The sequence below is a fragment of the Coptis chinensis genome, chromosome 7, assembly GCF_015680905.1.
Source record: "Coptis chinensis isolate HL-2020 chromosome 7, ASM1568090v1, whole genome shotgun sequence".
NCBI lineage: Eukaryota > Viridiplantae > Streptophyta > Magnoliopsida > Ranunculales > Ranunculaceae > Coptis > Coptis chinensis.
Window position 1 is genome coordinate 23,373,429 of NC_141462.1, and position 19,221 is coordinate 23,392,649.

At 37.0% G+C, this 19,221-nt stretch overlaps 1 protein-coding gene and 1 pseudogene across 1 annotated transcript; one reads left to right on the forward strand and one right to left on the reverse strand.

The window, feature by feature from the left end:
- The first annotated feature begins 330 nt into the window (after positions 1-330).
- LOC147486691 (zinc-finger homeodomain protein 6-like) lies at positions 331-654 on the forward strand. The gene has a single exon (XM_086573819.1). It carries the CDS (start codon positions 331-333, stop codon positions 652-654), a length of 324 nt encoding a protein of 107 aa, XP_086429945.1.
- An 8,092-nt stretch (positions 655-8,746) lies between these two features.
- LOC147486692 (xyloglucan endotransglucosylase/hydrolase protein 22-like) lies at positions 8,747-10,771 on the reverse strand (annotated as a pseudogene).
- Between the last annotated feature and the right edge of the window lie 8,450 nt (positions 10,772-19,221).

Here is a 19,221-nt window from a genome sequence, read left to right on the forward strand (position 1 = left end):
CCATCTCACCATTGATATCCCGGTGCTGCATCCGGCCACTACAGTTGCTGTATACAGAAAAATCGAATTGTTGTTAGGTATAAAACTATAATAAAGTAATGTGGAAACAGCTACCAAAACCCTAGCACGTTATGCCTATAAATTGAGGAAATTTCATTTTATCATAGACATTTTTCTTCCCCAGCAAAAAAATTTCATTTATCTTTGAAGATCATAGAAGAAGGGGTTTTAGAATTAAGCATAGTTCCATTCACGAATACAACAACCGCGTCAAACAACAGTGGATCATTCGTTACATCAGAACCCAAGGTTGTGAGTTATAAAGAGTGCATGAGAAATCATGCTGCTTCAATTGGCGGGCATGCTAAAGATGGATGTGGTCAGTACATACCTATAAGTCATGGTGGTCGTGTTGTTGAAAATAGAGATTTTTATCTTAAATGTGCCGCATGTGGGTGTCATAGAAATTTCCACCGTCAAGAGCTCTCTGGTTCAGCTGGAAGTGATCAAGCACCCCTATTACAAGAACCTGATGATCAAATGTTAGAAGAAGTCGGTGGGGGTGGTGATTATAATAGCGTGAAGAGCAAACGGTTTAGAACAAAATTCACCAAGGTGCAGCAGAATAGAATGACACGCTTTTTGCTATATTAGGTTGGAGAACACATAAATCTGATGCTACTGCTCTTAGTCAGTTTTGTTGGGAAATTGGAGTTAAGAAACATGTTTTCAAAGTGTGGATGTATAACAACAACAAAAAAGGTGAAAAATAAGTGACAACTGATCCTGCATCTTACATTACTGTTATTGTTAAAATAGACACTACTATTGTGTTGGCCTATTTTTCTCGCCGTGTAAGCTGATGAAATTCTGAGTTATTATTGAATTTGTTCTAAAACATCTTCATATCAAATATAACAACTCCAGTTTGATAGACTATAAGTTAGGTCATGTAGGATTAGGGCATCTTTGATTATTTGTTTTTGTCAGTGCTGATTACTTATTCTAATTGTAAGTGGTTGACAACTTTTTCTGTGTTTTTCCCCAGCAACTTATAAGTACGTGGTAGACCATTTTTTAATATATATGTTTTACTCTTTATAAGTCCCGACAAGCGTAAGTATCAAGGCTTTACTTACACAAACTTATAAGTAACAAGCTCTTATATCCACTAACTTCAACGTATAGTTTGTCTCTAACAATATTACGACAAATTAATTTTGACTAATTTAACTATTTAACAATCAATTAACTATATCCACTAACTTATTTAGTATAAATTATTCAAGGGTAATTTTGACTTAACCCCCCACAGATGGGTAGCGGTTTGACTAAACCCCCCATTTTTAAAATCATTTGAGTTTGCCCCCCACTCCGTCAATTTTGTGTGTAATAGACGTTGATATTTTACCTATTGACCATTTTGCCCTTTCTGACAAATTAAGGGGTTTTTTTTTTTTTTTTCCTCTCCGTTGAAAAAAATTAAGAGGTTTACTATTAGTTAGTGTAAACCCCCCAAACGTCAATATGCTATTTGCATAAACCCCCCAATTTTTTAGTTAACCGTAAACGAAGAAGAAGAAATCTCACGATTGGGACATAGTTGTTCTGTTTCCAAAGTTCTCACAATTGGAAGGGTACTGAGCTCTCATGAACATGATGAAGAAATATTTTCATGGCTTCATACGTAGACCAGCATATGGCAGCTGCAGGAGCATGAAATAACACTAACGAAGAAGATGCTTACAGGTAGTGGATATCATAACTACGGGTAATGCATATCCAAAATTAGGGTAGTGGATATCATATTTTCATGGCTTCATAAGTGTGACCTGCATGGCGTCATTATGCTTTACAGTTGGATATCATAATTCTAATGCATATCCAAAATTCCAAACGGATGGAACTAACGAAGAAGATGAACGATCTGAAAAATTAACTTCTGAACCTTTTGGACTTTTGGAGAAAACCCATGGTAATTTTTTCAACAAAGCGATTGCCAAACGAAACTATTTTCAGAATTCTAGTCCAGCTCTCGTAAAAACAAAGATAGCCTCGAGATTTAGATAGAATACATTCCAAAGTAAGTTAAAGTAACCAATGCATTCATCTGCCGGGACATTACTTTTTCGAACAACATGATATGCCCTCAAAAAACAAATCATGTAAGCTAATCAAATCTGAGTGTTTGCGAATACAAATTACATATACTTTATTCTAATTAACTAAAAAAAAAAAAAAACCAAGAACAAGTAGGTATATCAAATGTGCAGATTAACATATTCCTCTCATCAACTAATGTTGCTAGAGAAAGCTTAGTTCAGGCTGTATACAAGATAAAATCTAGGAAATAACGATTTGCAGGAATTGCGGTAGGTATCAAAACCATCCTTTTGGCGGCTTTGGACTTCCCCATCATTCATCGGTTTGTCCAAGACAACATTGTGTCAACTGATTGGCCATTCTCGGTCATTTCCTAACCGTAGCCCTCACTTGTTCCCCTTGAAAACCCCATTGTTGATACTTTGTCAACCACATCATCAATGGGAACTCTATTCCCAGTTCCACTAGAATTTGCCCCTCCACCAACATTACTTTACTGGGAGTGCATGTGGTAATATCTAAGGCGAGGATAGCTTTTTCCACTTGGAGTGAAGGAGATGAGGGGAAGCTGAGGTTGTTTCATTGTTGAGCTGCTGAAATGCAAAGGAGGTCCACTGTAAGAATAGGAGTCACCGAGGTTAGTCCCGGATGATGGGCCATACCCTGGGGAAAACCCTGTATTGGGTAGTTTTGACTTAACCCCCCACAGCTTCCATATGCTGGTCTACGTATGAAGCCATGAAAATATTTCTTCATCATGTTCATGAGAGCTCACCCTTCCAATTGTGAGAACTTTGGAAAAGAACAACTATGTCCCAATCGTTGAGATTTCTTCTTCTTCGTTTTCAACTAAAAAATTGGGGGTTTATGCAAATTAGCATATTGACGTTTGGGGGTTTACACTAACTAATAGTAAACCTCTTAATTTGTTTCAACGGAGGAAAAAAAAAAAAACCCTTAATTTGTCAAAGGGCAAAATGGTCAATAGGTAAAATATCAACGTATATCCACAAAAATTGACGAGTAAACTCAAATGATTTTAAAATGGGGGTTTAGTCAAACCGCTACCCATCTGTGGGGGGTTAAGTCAAAATTACCCATTATTCAATTGAAATTGATATACTTCAAATGACTATATTACTCCGTGCCGAAGGCATGGGTTACACCTAGTAAACAAACATAACATTGTCTTACAAAATTCATAATCAACATAACCAAAATATTGGCATGCGCTACATGTAAAGAAACTATGCAGCATGGCCATTTCACTATCTGCTACACAAGTACTTGAGCTTAATTAAAATTGGTAAATCCTAAATCTGAAACAACTATTCAAAGTAAGCATTCGCCTATACGGTTGTACACTTGTACTACTAATTAACATCCAAGTAATCAGTACAACGTCAGAGACCCTTCAGAATGATGTACCTTAATCATAAATATCAATACTTAGTGAGTAGACGGAATAACATCAAAAGATGCCTGCCATAGAGCAAGATTAGGCACCCTATAGCTTATACCAACATGAGGATCTGTTAACAGGTCAGTTACCACTACTACGTAAAAGTCAATAAAACACATTTTTTAACTGTGGTCAAATGTAATAGAACACGGTTTTGATCTCAAATTTGGACTGTCTTCTACCATGGTGTGGTCTTTTTCTTTAGGCGTAAGACCACATTTTTAGTACCTAAAAGTCATGCTCTATTAAGCCCATAAACCAAGATTTTGCAGAAAAACTGTGCTCTATTCCAACTAGAAATAAAAAATGCGGTCTTTCTCCTAGACAAATAGTTCACAGTTTCAATTGAGAATTGTGATCTTCTTCACCTTATATCTCCATTCTTAAAAGCATGCTCTTTTTCCTTCTTTTTTTTTTTTTTTAAAAAAAAATAAAAAAATACTAGCTTTCCATATTAAAAAACTAAATGAAACATACTAAAAAGATTACAAGCATCATCCAAATTGAAACACATTAAAAGAATGCCGAGTTGTTCACTAACAGTGAATGTACTTAGCCATGAGCTATAACCGAGTTTACAGACCAGGGAAAAGAAACACAAGTACACATGCCAAAATGAGACCATCTATCTGTGTGCTACAGTACCCAAAACGATGCCATCTAGATGTCCCATAAGAAATTACATGATTCTTAGACTGATTATAAATTCGGTTAAAAGTTGGACCATCATCCATGAGCGCATAATTCAAAGCTCCAACAACTTCAGTTAGACCATCCTCCATGAGCGGATAATTCAAAGCTCCAGCAACTCCCTGCAAGAAGCATTCAATCAGATCATATACTCTGCATTCAACAACTGTAGAAGATCTAAATGCAATAATCAAGCACTAAAACAATTTTGCAGTTCACTAGCTCATTAATTAAATCACTTATTCAGAAAATTTCCAAATCAACTAATTCCTCAAGGACTTACAATAAAACCTTCTAGAAGTCCAAAATGATGTGAGAGGAACAAACACCAACATATCTCCAACTCATTTCCCAGTAATTAGCTTGACAAACATTTCATTACTTCACTAATCACCTCCAGAACCAAACACAATCTCACAATAGACAAAAAACAAAAGTTTTCAAGCAGATCACCACACTTGACACAATTCTAAGATCTATTTCCAAGTAAGATATCTACAAACTATCGAAATTCCACTCTTACACATGATCGATAGAAAGATCTTTCCCACATATCACACATGTAAGTTTATGCTACTAAAGACATGATAAGAACTTACATATAGACATGCAAACCATGACCATTTCTTTAGGCCAAGCAATATGAGATCCGACTGCTTCTTTAATTATAGACATCTCACCCTCCACAGGTACCAGAAGAAATGCTTATGGGTCAATGACATATTCTACTCCCATGTGAACATATCTTACATATCTTGCTCCAAGTAAAACGTTATGTAGCTTCTCATTCACATCAACCTTTTTCATAGACGGTACCACGAGCAACAATCTTACTTTTGTTTCGATCCCACAACCAATAAACACTCTTTGCCCTGTAACAATAAAAGTCAAGTAGTTGAACACAATTATATAAAAAACATGAATTAAAACAATCCCAAAAATAGAGATGATAATCTTAGGAATGAAATAATAATCATTTCATCTTCACAGCACTGAATTTGAATTTAGTCTCATGTATTTTCAGGTGGTTGGAGTTTGATTCTATTGTTATGATGTCCTCCTCTTTCCTTGAAGTTTTTGTTTTACCAAGTGGTTGCTTGCACACTTGCAATCAAATCAAACCATATTCAACTTATGTACCACAGATACCATTTATTTACACAAATAAAAAATGTTGAAATTTTACTTTTACACGTACCTTCATCATATTTTTATTACCACCATTTGAAGTTAGATGTGTCTAACTTTCATTTTTCACTTGAAATATCCCATGAAAACATAATAAGTAAGGCATTCATAAATGTCACACAAATAAAAGAATGTTTAAATTTCACTTTTACATGTACCTTCATTAGATTTTTACCACCATTTGAATTTGAATTTAAATGTGAGATATGACTTTCACTTTTCACCTAAAATATCCTATAAAATTGAACTAGGTGGTGAACCTGAAGGGGTTACAGGCTTTTGTGCGAACTCAAGAAATTCCTCAACCCCGTCTATATACTCCTATGATAATCTATCCATTATTGACATCCAAGATCTATCCATGTCTAATAGCACAACACATATAACATGCAGTGTATGCTCCACCTATTCACATCACTCATTAAAGAAAAAATTACTTAATAAAACATTAAATGCAAGATAATACAACCAATTTTAGAAATCAATCAAACACAATGTAAACCAAACAGCATAAAAAAAATTACACCAATATACTTTCCAAGAAATTTACAAGATTTGAATATAATAGATTGAAAAATGAGAACATGAAGTTTACTAAAAACCTATGAAAGAAACAAATCTAAGCAAATGTCGAGATGTGAGATTTGTTCACAAGATTTGCATCTTCTACTCTTAAGGATTTGTTCACAGGATATGATTTACATATTCTACCCTTAATATGTGCAAGAAAAGGGCATAATTCCTTAAGACTATAGAGAACCCTGATCTCAACAACAATATATTTTCATAAAAAACTTTGTAACCGGGATTCATAAATAAACTCTCCTTAGAAAGCTCTACTATAATTCTCTGGTAACATTTATCTACCTAATTAGTACAACTACCCATTAGTAATACATAAATTCTATAAAAATTGTTACTTGCAAATAGGAGAAACGTGAATTATGTCTTCGATTTGGCGCTATGCTATCAATATCGGCTATATCAGCCGATTAATCACCTATCACTTGTAACTCAATTAGTTTTTACCGATTTTTAAACTTTTCTCACTGAATATCGATTAGAAAAGAAAATTTTGGCAGCCACCACACGTCCACACTACAGTACTAGACCATCTTCATCGAATACTTAGGGACCAATATTTATCCCACCGAATCTTAAAAATACTAAAGATAAAGTGAATGACAAAAAATTAAAATAATTTACCTTGCTTTAATGATTTCACTAACTCTCAAGAGGGAGACCTGCAAAACAAATAAAATCTATACAACAATTGCTTCTAATCTTTAGTAAATAAGAAAATAGGGTTGTACAAAGTTAGATAGCAACGTTTGTAAATGTTGGACAAGGTGGGATATTTAATTAAACATAGAACAAAGATGAAACCTCAACAAGGATCGTGTACAATGTGCAACAATAGGCCACAGTCTACCATCATCACAAGTACACAACTACCATCTACATAAAAAGTTTTTACAAAAGCCCAAAAACATGAATGATATTAGCACCAACCATGCATGACTATGCCAAGTGTTTCTACCAAATATCTAAGATCCATTATTCATAACATAATTCCAAACAAAACCAAGAGGGCTCACTTGTATGAGTAAATTCCCGACTGCTAAAACTAATGTTACATACAATTTATTTCTTAATTATTTGTTAGTTAGTAGTGAGTTAAAGGGCAGTATTTTAGAGTTCACTCGATAGAAGATTGCCAACTATATGGGGTTTGTCTCACATGCAAATAAGATAACACAACCACAATATCAAGTAATAATTGAATAACTAAGAAAAACAACTAGGATATAGACCTCGGGGGTTACCACGTGCCACGCCTCTATAGTGAAATGGTTTCTTTCTTCCAGCATTTTAAGCAAGGGATGGTCTTTTATAAAACCGTACCATACCTTCAAAATATCAACAATTTTAGCAATGAAAGACATGCAACACGTAAACACTACAACAAGGGCAAAAAATATTGAAAGAAATGAAAAATAAAGGAGAAAAGACATACTCATTCTCTGTGCAGTGCTTTACAAAGGCCATGAAACTGTTCACCTCTTCAGGGACGTCATGACTCACACCTTTCTCTCTAATATGATCTTCAGAACATAGATGGATATAGGGGGTGCGTGTGGGGGCGGTCGCACCCCCTAAGATTAGAAAATCTCCACTACCACATAACTAATTGCCTAAAAAAAATTTCAAACTATAAGGACTCGCACCCCCTAATTATTTTAGCAAACTTCCACTACTGCACTCCCAAAATTTTCACAACTATAGTGAAAATATAATCAACAAAAAAAAATAGTAGGAAAAAAAGATTAATAAAAAACATTCCAATAAACCAACGTTTTTTTTTTTTCTCTTTTTGTCCTTACAAAATTATCATTAAAGAGGGACAAACGTGTCTTTGAATGTTTTATGGTTAATGAGACTAAAACAAATAGCCAAAGACCCAAAGACCAACCGATCAATTTGTATAATTCTAATCACCCATAACAAATATGTAACCTCTCTCTCCTTTCTTTCACTCTTAATTCTTAAACAAACGTCAGACCTCAACCCAAAAAAAAAAAAAAAAAAACAAATTCAGAAATGACTTGTGGCGCAGCTTGTTGCATACTTGTCCTAATTATTTGTAAAACTCGTTATCATTATCAATAAAATTTCCACTTAGAAAAAAAAAAATTACTTTCAATGTTAATCTTTTATAGTTTTCTCCACATGATAGTAGAGTTATATAGACTTATAACATTATATGAAGTTAATAATTTGTTGAATTGTTGTAGACTTATGGACTAGATTATGTAGATATATATAGACATATAGTAGTATCAATTAATGACTTAAGTGCTTAAGTAGTTAATTTCATCAGTCAATATTAAATTCTTAGTAGTCAACACACTTCAGTGTTGTGAATTGAAATAAATGCATAATTTTGTTGATCTTTATTGTTTAAACCTTCCGACAAAAAAAAAAAAAAAAATATATATATATATATATATATATATATATATATATATATATATATATATATATATATATATATATATATAGGTTATTTAGGGATTGGTCCTACTTATTTAGGGGTATTTAGGGATTGGTCCTAAAATTATCGATTATTAGGCTTTAGTCCTACTTCTATCGATTGACCTTGAGTCATCTTAGTTGACCATGGTCAACCCATTTTATAATAATATAATTTTCATTTTTTATTAAAATGGCCAAACTACCCTTCAGCATGTGACTTTAGAGAGTTGTTGAAATGGTCAAACAATAGACACGTGTCATCGCAGTCTAAGACATATTAGTGTTAGAACACTCGGCTGGTAGTCCTTGTGGAAAGTGTTTTGCATCAGTGCAGTAGTTGTAGATCATGTAATTGTCTTGCGCCCATTTCATTTTCTCTTGGCTTGTTGAATCTAATTCTTGTGATAACCAACCTGCACTATTATTAGATGTAGAAGAGGTTGTCTGTGAACTACAAGAAGAGGTTCCAAAAGACCAATTACAAGCATCCGCATTGAATTTTTGATATGAGGTGGTGAAGGGAGCATTGGCCCAGTCCGTTTTTATAAGGTCACCCCTAGTGGCCCAGTCGTCTGCATTCCAGAGACTTGAGTAAAATCCTCATTGGTTGATTCTTTGGGAAGGGAATGCATGTCGCTTCTTATGGAAGCACGCACTCCATTCCAACAAGTAAGTTGAAAGCACCCTACTTACCTTGTCCACCTAACCAGAAGAACTGGCCCAGTCAAAGTCAAGAAGCAGCTTTCCTCATCGGCAAAGAAATTGGGGTTCCCAATGCTTCTCCACGCCCAACGAGAGAAAAAAAAAATACCGACAACAGCTCCCGTTGAAGCAATTGTAGTAGCTCCCGCATCTATTAATTGCACTCCTTCTAACATTGATAACAATAACACAAAAAAGTCATTCGATTCTTTCTCGAGTTCTTGAACTCTTTGATGGGAGTCCCATCGACAGAGAAGCTGGAAGGAGGAAGCAAAGCAAGCTGCTGTTAGAGAAATGGTTTGTAAAGATGATTAAGTTAGAATGAATCTACTGTTCAATTCAATTGCAATTTAGGTCGTAATGAGTGCTTACATTATGCATTGGGGGTTCCAGAGGATCGAATAGGTGTGGAAATTGGTTGTTAGGTCGAACCAAAGGTGGAACTATTTCACCCAAAGATTTTTGACACGTGTCTATTATTGTTTGGCCATTTTCAACGACTCTCTAAAGTCACATGTGAAGCACGCTAAAGGGTAGTTTGGCCATTTTGATAAAAAATGAAAATTATATTATTATAAAATAGTTTGACCACGGTCAATTGAGACAACTCAAAGTCAATCGATAAAAGTAGGACTAAAGTCTAATAATCGATAATTTTAGGACCAATCCCTAAATACTCCTAAATAAGTAGGACCAATCCCTAAATAACCCATATATATATATATGGGGTTTTTTTTTTTTGGGGTGTGCACATAATCTCGCACCCCTGGGTTAGAATCCTGGCTCTATCCCTAAGAACAAGTATTCGTATACCATTCAGATCACGCTTCAGAGCTGAAAAATCATGAGCTAAAAGAAAAAGACATTTAAAACATCAATATCACAAAACAGAAATACCAAAAAAACTAAAATCAAACTAGTACATGGTCTGCAGCCTTCAAGATGTCTGACTTTAGGTGTCCCGATGCTTAGAGAACAAGATTTAATTTTCAGGTTTGTGCATTAATGTGTCTTTCTTCTCTCTTATCTGGCACATACGTTCAACACATCCTTTATAGTAAATCAAGAAATAATTGTGCATCCAAGCTAAAACATTATTATTACTTGTATTTTCCCTTTATCACAAACGCAGTTTAATCACAATACAAATTATTAAAACCGTCTCCATTAGCAATACAATAAGTTTAACGAGCTTGCAACTTTGCGACCAATAAGGTTCCCCATTAAGTGTTGGTGCCTTGGTGGCCGGTCGTGGTATGTAACTCGATATGTCTTGCATCAATGCAGCCAATAAATCACAATAAAAACAAACATACTCCACTAGATGAAATTGCACCTCTGCGACCATTAAATTGTATCATCAAAACTGACTCCACTAGCAATACAAAAAGTTGAACGAGCTTGCACCTCTGCAACGAAAAAGCTGCCCTATTGAGCATTGGTGGTTTTGGTAACTCGAAATGTCACACATTGAACGCAACCTTGATCTTTTGCTAAAACTATACGATCTTTCCAAAGAATGGACAATGATCCATTTCCAATATGAACCACATGACCATAGAATAGCTCATCACTAGGTCTCACAGTCATAGAAGCAATACCCAAACCTTGAACCAGTTTATTAAGCCATTAATTAGAAACAAAATCATAAGCAAATTGTTAACTAATGTAATGTTAGTGTTAGAGATATGTAACTTAAGTTGTCATATGCAGATGTTCATATGAACAAAAGGTGTTCATATGAACAGAAGGTTTTGAGTAGTCTGCAGATGTATGTTGTAAGAAGTGACATAACATGTAAGTATGACAGTTATAGTGTCATATCTACTCGTAAGTTGCACCCAAGTATATAAGGGATTATTGAGAGTAAATGAAATATAAGACAGAGTCTTTTGAGAGTGAAAAACCTATCTCCTTGTCTCTATCATTAGCCTAACAATTGGTATCAGAGCTAAAGTCAAAGGGAGCTAAGATCAAAGGGAGATTAAAAATCAAAGTGAGGTAGTGAAGAAAAGATAGGAGAAAGCTGAAATTTCTGAAAATCAGCAAGGAGAAAGTAGATCTGTAAATTTTAAGAAGAAAGGTGAAAGTTTTGTGAGAGATTCCTAATGGAGAGCTCAAGTAACTCAAGTTTGAACATCCAACAACCTTCTATTCCATTATTCGAAGGTGATAACTATGATTTTTGGTGTATAAAGATGAGAACTTTATTCATTTCTCAAGATATTTGGGATTTGGTAGAAAATGGGTATGTAGAACCGGCAACAATGGAAGGGTTAACCAATACTCAAAAGGAGCAACTGAAAGATACAAAAAAGAAGGATGCTAAAACTTTTCTCTTTATTCAACAAGGTGTAGGAGACACCATATTTCCAAGGATCATGGGAGCAACAAAATCCAAAGATGCATGGAGTATTCTTCAACAAGAGTTTCAAGTAAAAACCATCAAACTTCAAACTTTAAGAAAAGAGTTTGAAAATATGAAGATGAAAGAAAATAAATCATTGAATGATTATTCCTCTAGATTCACTGAACTTGTGAACCAAATGAAAGCTTATGGTGAAGAAGTTAGTGATAGACAAATTGTGCAAAAGATTTTGATGACTTTACCTCAAAAGTTTGGTCTTATTGTAGCTGTAATTGAGGAAACAAAAGACATTTTTGAGTTAAGTTTACAAAAATTGTTAGGCTCTTTGAAATCTTTTGAGCAAAGACTTATGAGACACTCCGAAAAATCAGTTGAGAGTGCATTTCAGTCCAAGCTGAATTTCAATTCAAGACACGATGAAAAGAGACCGTTTATAAGTGAAAACAAGTCGGAATCATCAAGAGGTGGTGGTAGGAATTGGAGAGGAAGAAGTAGAGGTCATGGTCGAGGAAGATTTGATCATGAAAGAAGGCCTAAAAGTGAAGATTCTTCGTTACCGAAGTGTTACCATTGCAATAGAAGTGGCCATATTGAGAAAGATTGTTGGTTCAAGGGGCAACCACAATGTTACAATTGCAAGAAGTTCAGGCATGTGAAAAGAGATTGTCAATCTCAACAAGCAAGTGTTGTGGAAGAAAAAGAAGGTGAAAGTAACTTGTTTTTCGCATGTCAAAGTGTTGCCGAGCATAAGAATGATGTATGGTTTCTTGATAGCGGTTGTAGTAACCATATGACCGGTGACAAAAATATATTTTTGGACATGGATTCAAGCTTCAATTCACAAGTGAAGATGGGAAATGGTGTTTTGGTGACTGTGCAAGGCAAGGGTACAATTGGTGTTCACACCAATGAGGGCACCAAGCGTATTCATGATGTTTTGTTTGTTCCGGACTTATACCAGAATTTGCTAAGTGTTGGACAGCTTGTAGAACATGGTTATAGAGTGCATTTCAAGAATGATGGGTGTGTTATCTATGATAAAAAGCATGGGTAGCAGCAACTTATCAAGAAGGTCCAGATGGAGAAAAATTGAAGTTTTCCATTGGTGTTCAAGTATGAAAGAAATGTTGCTTTGAAAGTGCAATGTACGGATGAGTCTTGGTTATGGCATCGTAGATTTGGGCATTTGAACTTTGTTGGTCTCAAGTTGCTTTGTCAAAAAGTCATGGTACAAGGATTGCCGAAGAGTATTGAAGACAAAAATGAAGTTTGTGAAGGGTGTGCACTTGGGAAGCATCACAGAAAACCTTTTCCAAAAGGTGTAGCATGGCGAGCAAATGAAGTGCTTGGTCTTGTTCATACCGATGTTTGTGGTCCAATGAGGACACTTTCTCACTCAAACAATAGATATTTTATTATCTTTATTGATGATTATACAAGGATGACATGAGTTTATTTTATGAGGCAGAAATCCAAAGTATTTTCTGTTTTCAAGAAGTTCAAAAGCTATGATGAGAAGCAAAGTGGGTGCTATATCAAGAAGTTGTGAAGTGACAATGGAAAGGAGTATAATTCTCATGAGTTTGATAAGTTTTGTGAAGATGAAGACATGGAAAAACAGCCCACAGTTGGGTATACACCGTAGCAAAATGGAGTATCTGAAAGAAAGAACCAAACCATGATGGAAATGGCAAGAAGTATGCTACATGAGAAGGGTTTGCCTAAGGTTTTTTGGGTCGAAGCTGTAAATACATTAGTGTACTTGCTGAATAGATGTCCTACAAAGGCGGTATGGGGACAAACTCTAGTTGAAGCTTGGAGTGGCAGAAAACCATCCGTAAGGCATCTCAAGGTGTTTGGAAGTGTGTGTTATACGAAGTTCCAAAGGAGAAATGAAGCAAGCTAGATGAGACAAGTGAGAAGTGTATCTTCGTGGGTTATAGCTCACAATCAAAAGGCTATAGATTGTATAGTCTCAAAAGCAAGAAGATGGTTACAAGTCGAGATGTGATATTTGATAAGAAAGCTAGTTGGAATTGGGATGAAGGGAAAGTTGAAAGGAAATCTGTCTTAGTCGAGGAGGAAGAAGAAAAATTAGCACATGAAGGTGAAAGTGATGAAGACTCACCTCAATCCTCACCAAGGTCAGGTTCGTCAACACCATCACAGAGTTCTCTATTTTCATCATCGTCATCTCCACCCTCCACTCCTAAAAGGATGGGAAGTTTGAAAGAAGTAATTAAATAAATTGAGAGGTGTAACTTTTGTGTCATGGAACCAGAAAATTTTGAAGAAGCAGTGAAGGATGAAGCATGGGTAAAGGCTATGGAAGAAGAAGTTCAAGTTATTGAGAAGAACAAGACATGAGTGCTAGTTGAAAGGCCGATGCATAAAGACATTATTGATGTGAAATGGGTTTTTAGGGTGAAGTATAATGCCAATGGTACCGTGCAAAGAAACAAAGCAAGATTGGCTGCCAAGGGTTATTCTCAAGAGCCCGGTGTGGATTATGATGAAACATTTGCTCTAGGTTTCACGTCTTGACACTATTAGAGCTATTATAGCTATGGCAACACAAAAAAGTTGGTTGTTATACCAACTTGATGTAAAATCAGCATTTTTAAATGGGGAACTGAAAGAAGAGGTGTATGTTGAACAACCTCAAGGCTTTATGGTGAAAGGAGAAGAATACAAAGTGTATAAGTTTAAGAAAGCTTTGTATGGGCTGAAGCAAGCACCAAGGATATGGTATAGTCAAATTGATGGCTATTTCATTGAAAGGGGGTTCAAGAAAAGCAAGAGTGAGCCTACCTTGTACGTAAAATGCAAAAGTACATCTATTTTGGTTGTTGCATTGTATGTAGATGACCTGATTTTGACTGAAAATGATGTTAGAATGATTGATGACTTTAAGATTGATATGATGAAGAAGTATGCGATGAATGATATGGGTTTGCTACATCACTTTCTTGGAATTGAGATATACCAAGAAGATGATGGTGTGTTCATTTGTCAAAAGAAGTATGCTGAAAATATTGTGAAGAAGTTTGGTATGGCGGGTTGCAAGTCAACGCCAACACCACTTGTTGTCAATGAGAAACTCATGAAGGATGATGGGGGGAAGAAGGTAGATGAGACTTTCTATAGAAGTTTGGTTGGAAACTTGTTGTACCTTACAGTGACAAGGCCATATATTGCATATGCTTCAAGTTTGTTGTCAAGATTTATGAGATCTCCTAGCCACTTTCATCTTGGGGCAGCAAAGAGAGTGTTGCGATACATACAAAGAAGTCTGAATTTTGGCATCAAATATGATAGAGATGTAGATGTCAACTTGATTGGCTATTGTGATAGTGATTGGGGAGGTTGCATTGATGATATGAGGAGTACTTCCGGTAATGCATTTTCTCTTGGTTCGGGTATATTTTCATGGTGTTCAAAGAAGCAAGAAACGGTGGCTCAATCATCAGCTGAAGCGGAGTACATTTTAGTAGCAATGGCGACTTCTATCATCACTTGGTTGAGAAGAATAATGGAGGATCTCAAGGAGAAGCAAGAGGAAGGCACAGAGTTGTTTTGTGATAACAAATCAGCCATAGCAATGGCAAAGAACTCAATCTATCACAGTAGGACAAGGCATATAACGATCAAGTATCACTTCATAAGGGAAGCCGTGGAGAAAGGCGAAATCCAACTTGAGTATTGCAAGTCCGAAGAACAAATTGCGGACATCTTTACCAAGGCTTTGTCAAGGGAGAAATTCTAGCAGCTAAGGGAACTCTTCATGAACATTCCATTAAGGGGGAGAATGTTAACTAATGTAATGTTACTGTTAGAGATATATAACTTAAGTTGTCATATGTAGATGTTCATATGAATAGAAAGTTTTGAGTAGTCTGCATTATAGTACAAAATATCGCGATATATCGTGATATATATCGAGATTTCAGATAAGGGTAAATAAATATCGCGATATCAATTTAGATAAAAACCAGTGTAAATATTGACGATTTTTGTTGATATTTCGCGATATTTCCACGATATGTGTGATTTATACGATATTTTCGGAGAGAATTGGGTGATTGCAAACTGACGAAGAAGAAGAAGAAGAAAAGGGCTGGTGATTGCAAACCGACAAAGAAAAAAAAAATGCTACTCCTACCCTCTCCCACGCGAGCTACTCTATCTCCCACGCGAGCTTTTGATGGCTATAAGCTCATTCTTCTCCACTCTCGGTCTCTCGCACACCTCTCAAACTCAAAGATATTTTAGCACTTATGAAAATTCAATTGCAGAGCTCAATAAGGTAAGCTTTCTTGTCCCCTCCCATCCATGATTATTTGCCCTCTTGATAGGTTTGAAGTAGATCGGTGGATCACTAGGAGCTCTTCTATCCACTGAATGTTCTTTGCTTTTCTTTTTTATCAGTTTTCCTATTGATGGGATAAAATGAAGTCTTCTGTCTATAATTAGTTCATTAAACCCAAAACAGGAAAGGGATTAAGACCCTTGTTGTCTATGATTTTCTATGTTTGTTGCTTGATATGTATATGATAGTGTGATTGTTTGTAACTACGGAACACTAGTAATATATGTTGACTTTCATGCTGCATTTTCCACCCCATTATAGAATGGGACGGTGCATTAGAGAACTGGTTTTAGAGGCTATTACATAGCCACCTTATCCTTGTCAATTTGTGCGAGTCCTTCCCTTATTTGTCGTAACATCTGTACCACTGTTTTGGTGAAATGTCCCAATCAATTAGATTTTTGATTTGCAACTTTTTATTCAGTCACTTCTATGTAATATCTGAGCAGATAGTTACCTTAAACCCATCCAAGGGTGTCAATGTAACAATATAAGTCGACGTGTCACCCCCCACATTAGTCACCGTCCTTCGAAATTTCACAATTTTAGTATCTGAGGATGTAACATTTTCATTGAAGAAGGCAATGAGTTATTACTTAGGCTGCTAAATATGCAAGCGCAGTCAAAGGTCATGTACAACAAGGTGTGCATATTACCAACAGTGCTCTCATGATCGGACTGGCAAGAAGAGATGCATCGGGAATTGATTGAAAGGCATTATCCGCCGCATCGCGAGAACATGACTTCGCCTTCGTGCTTTCGGTGGCTATCTGATTTCGGTTTGCAATACTATTGGTATGTGGTACGCGACCAACCGTAAGAGCTAAATCAATGAATGGGATAGAGTGCTGATCGACTCTAAACTAATAGGCCTTGGTTAGCCTTGGTTAGAGAGACATCCAAAGGCTTTGAACCGAGCCTAATTTGGAACCGCTAATGATCGTCCAGAAAGGAGCTTCAGCTATGCCAAGAGAGGATTGCTTTGATTCGGCAGGTTCCCTTTTCCCTTCCTTAACAAAGCCTTCAAAGAAGACCTTCCGGCTTCCGTTGGACATTTTGTGGCAGGAATACGAGAATCTGTACTAGGCGATCAAGAAGTTCAAGGCATATCACCGTTAGTCTTATTTAAAATCAGATCGAGATGATATAAGAGCATACCATAATTAGGATAAAAGTAATGCGCCTAAGCGATTAAACTTCTTCCTCTTCCTATGGTCGAGTGAGCTTACGCTTCCTCAATCTCTGCTTTGCCTGCTTCTTTCCCCTTCCTTCCTTACTGGTGGAACTGTTAGACTCGCATCGGCTTATTCTGTTATCAATGGTATTAGGCGGCATGCTTGTATCTACGTTAATTGTTGTTGTATATTTGTGTAGGGGTCCCTATAAATAGAGATGCATGATTTTTTTTGATTTTTTGTCTTTCTCATTTGTATATGAAGCTGGAGAAAGAACTGCCTCATTGAAGAAGCTCTTGTTGGCCAGATGCAAACAAAAATACAGGTTCCTAGAAGTGAGTCTACTTCAATATGACTGGATTTATGTTTTCGTATTGTTTTAAACCGTGTTATTGTTGTTCAACCATATAGCATTTCATTGAAGTGAGAATGTTATGTATGTCTTTTTTGGTAGACACCATTTGATGTGATAAATCCTTGAGAAAAATAGTTTTTGAACTCTTAAGAACATGCGCTTGTAAAACAGTTAACAAAAATGCATACATTCACTCTAACAATATATACATATTGGTGATGTTCTTGGATATGGAGTATGTATGCTTTCTTTAAAGATTATCTATTTTACATCTATTTCAACTTTCAACATGTTTTATATATCTTCTACCATTTCGCCGATTCCTTGAATATTCCTCAGATTTTATCCCTAAGTGCTTAATACCAAACCTTCTCCTATGCCACTAGCCACCACATAGCAGTCCAGTTTCTGGTTTTGCAAGACATGGTAGTAATCTCTGTGACTTGCGACGACGATAATATTCTGCATGTTTTTTCTTTTCTTTTCCCTATCACGTTAACAGAAAGTATTGTATATCGGATTTTGTAAAGGATGGTGGCGAACTGGTGACCAGGGAGGAGAGGAAAAGGATGGTGAAAGAACGTAGTGATGCGGGGGCATCTAGTTCGTGAAAGTCCCCCGCAAGTGAAGTGGAATTTGTGAGGTCGTCGGCGGCTGGAGGGGACGCGGAGTTGTTGAGGATTATGATTTCGCTTTCGACGAACTGCCGCGAGGAGGAGGGGCTGGTACTCTGGGCTGCTCCCCTCCTCGGGAATAGGAGGGAGTGGTCTCCGGGCTTGAGCTGGAGGAGGTGGAGTTTGTTCCCGAAGTTCAAATGGCGGGCGGGTGCCTCGAGGAGAGGGCGGCCAAGGTGGCCAAGGTCGCAAAGATATCTTGTGATGCAAACTTCAAATTTGAGCGAACTAGGGGAAAAAGCGGGAGAAACATCAAAATTTGGGGGCGAACTTGAGGATGCCCGTCTTGGAGGGAGTGGATGCAAGCCGCGGGTTTTGGAATGGACAACTGCTGGAAAGGGAAGGTTGTTGCTTTTACCAAGGGAGGCGGAAATAAAGCGTAACACCATAGTCTCGGTGACGAACTAGATCGCCCGCCTGGTCTACGTTGATGAGCGGTCGGGGACGAGTGCTCTGTGAAGAAAACGGATCTGCAGCTTCAAGGTGGCCCCGACGCGAAATGTGTCCCGGACATTTCAGTCTTGGATGGGGACGGAGGGAGATGGACACCAAGAGCTTAAGGCGAGAATCTAAGAGCGATGGATCCGCTCAATGCTTGGTAAGCTTTGATGTTCGTGAGGTGTTGATTTATTTTTGATGAAGCGATCCGAACTTAGATGTTATGTGTTATTATGCGGTTGTTGGGGATATCAAAAATTGAAGCGATAGCACGGTCGGCTGAGTTGGAGAGTGGCGAAATGGAGAAGGTGAAGGACGAGTTGGCGAATCTCCGGGCTGTCCAGAGATGGAGAAGAGGGAGGCGGAGGAACGTCGAAGAAGAAGAGTAATGATGAGGCGTTGGAGAGGATGACATTGGCGATTGCAAACGCCAAGTCAAGGAGGAGGCGGGCTGCTATAAATCGAGTATGCCAAGAAATGCAAGGCCGTTGCCAAGGAAGCACAGGATGCATACAACGCTTCGACAAATATGAGGACCTAGAAACGACCTACCTTCTATTGAAGTGGAATCGAGAAACGGGCCCTAGGTACACCGAGGGAGGAAGTACTTGGGAATGCTTGGCTATGTTCCGTCCCACCCACCATTTGTCGTTCGGATATA

Coding starts and splice junctions, on each gene's coding strand:
- LOC147486691 (XM_086573819.1), top strand. CDS start 331: ATGAGAAATCATGCTGCTTCAATTGGCGGGCATGCTAAAGATGGATGT.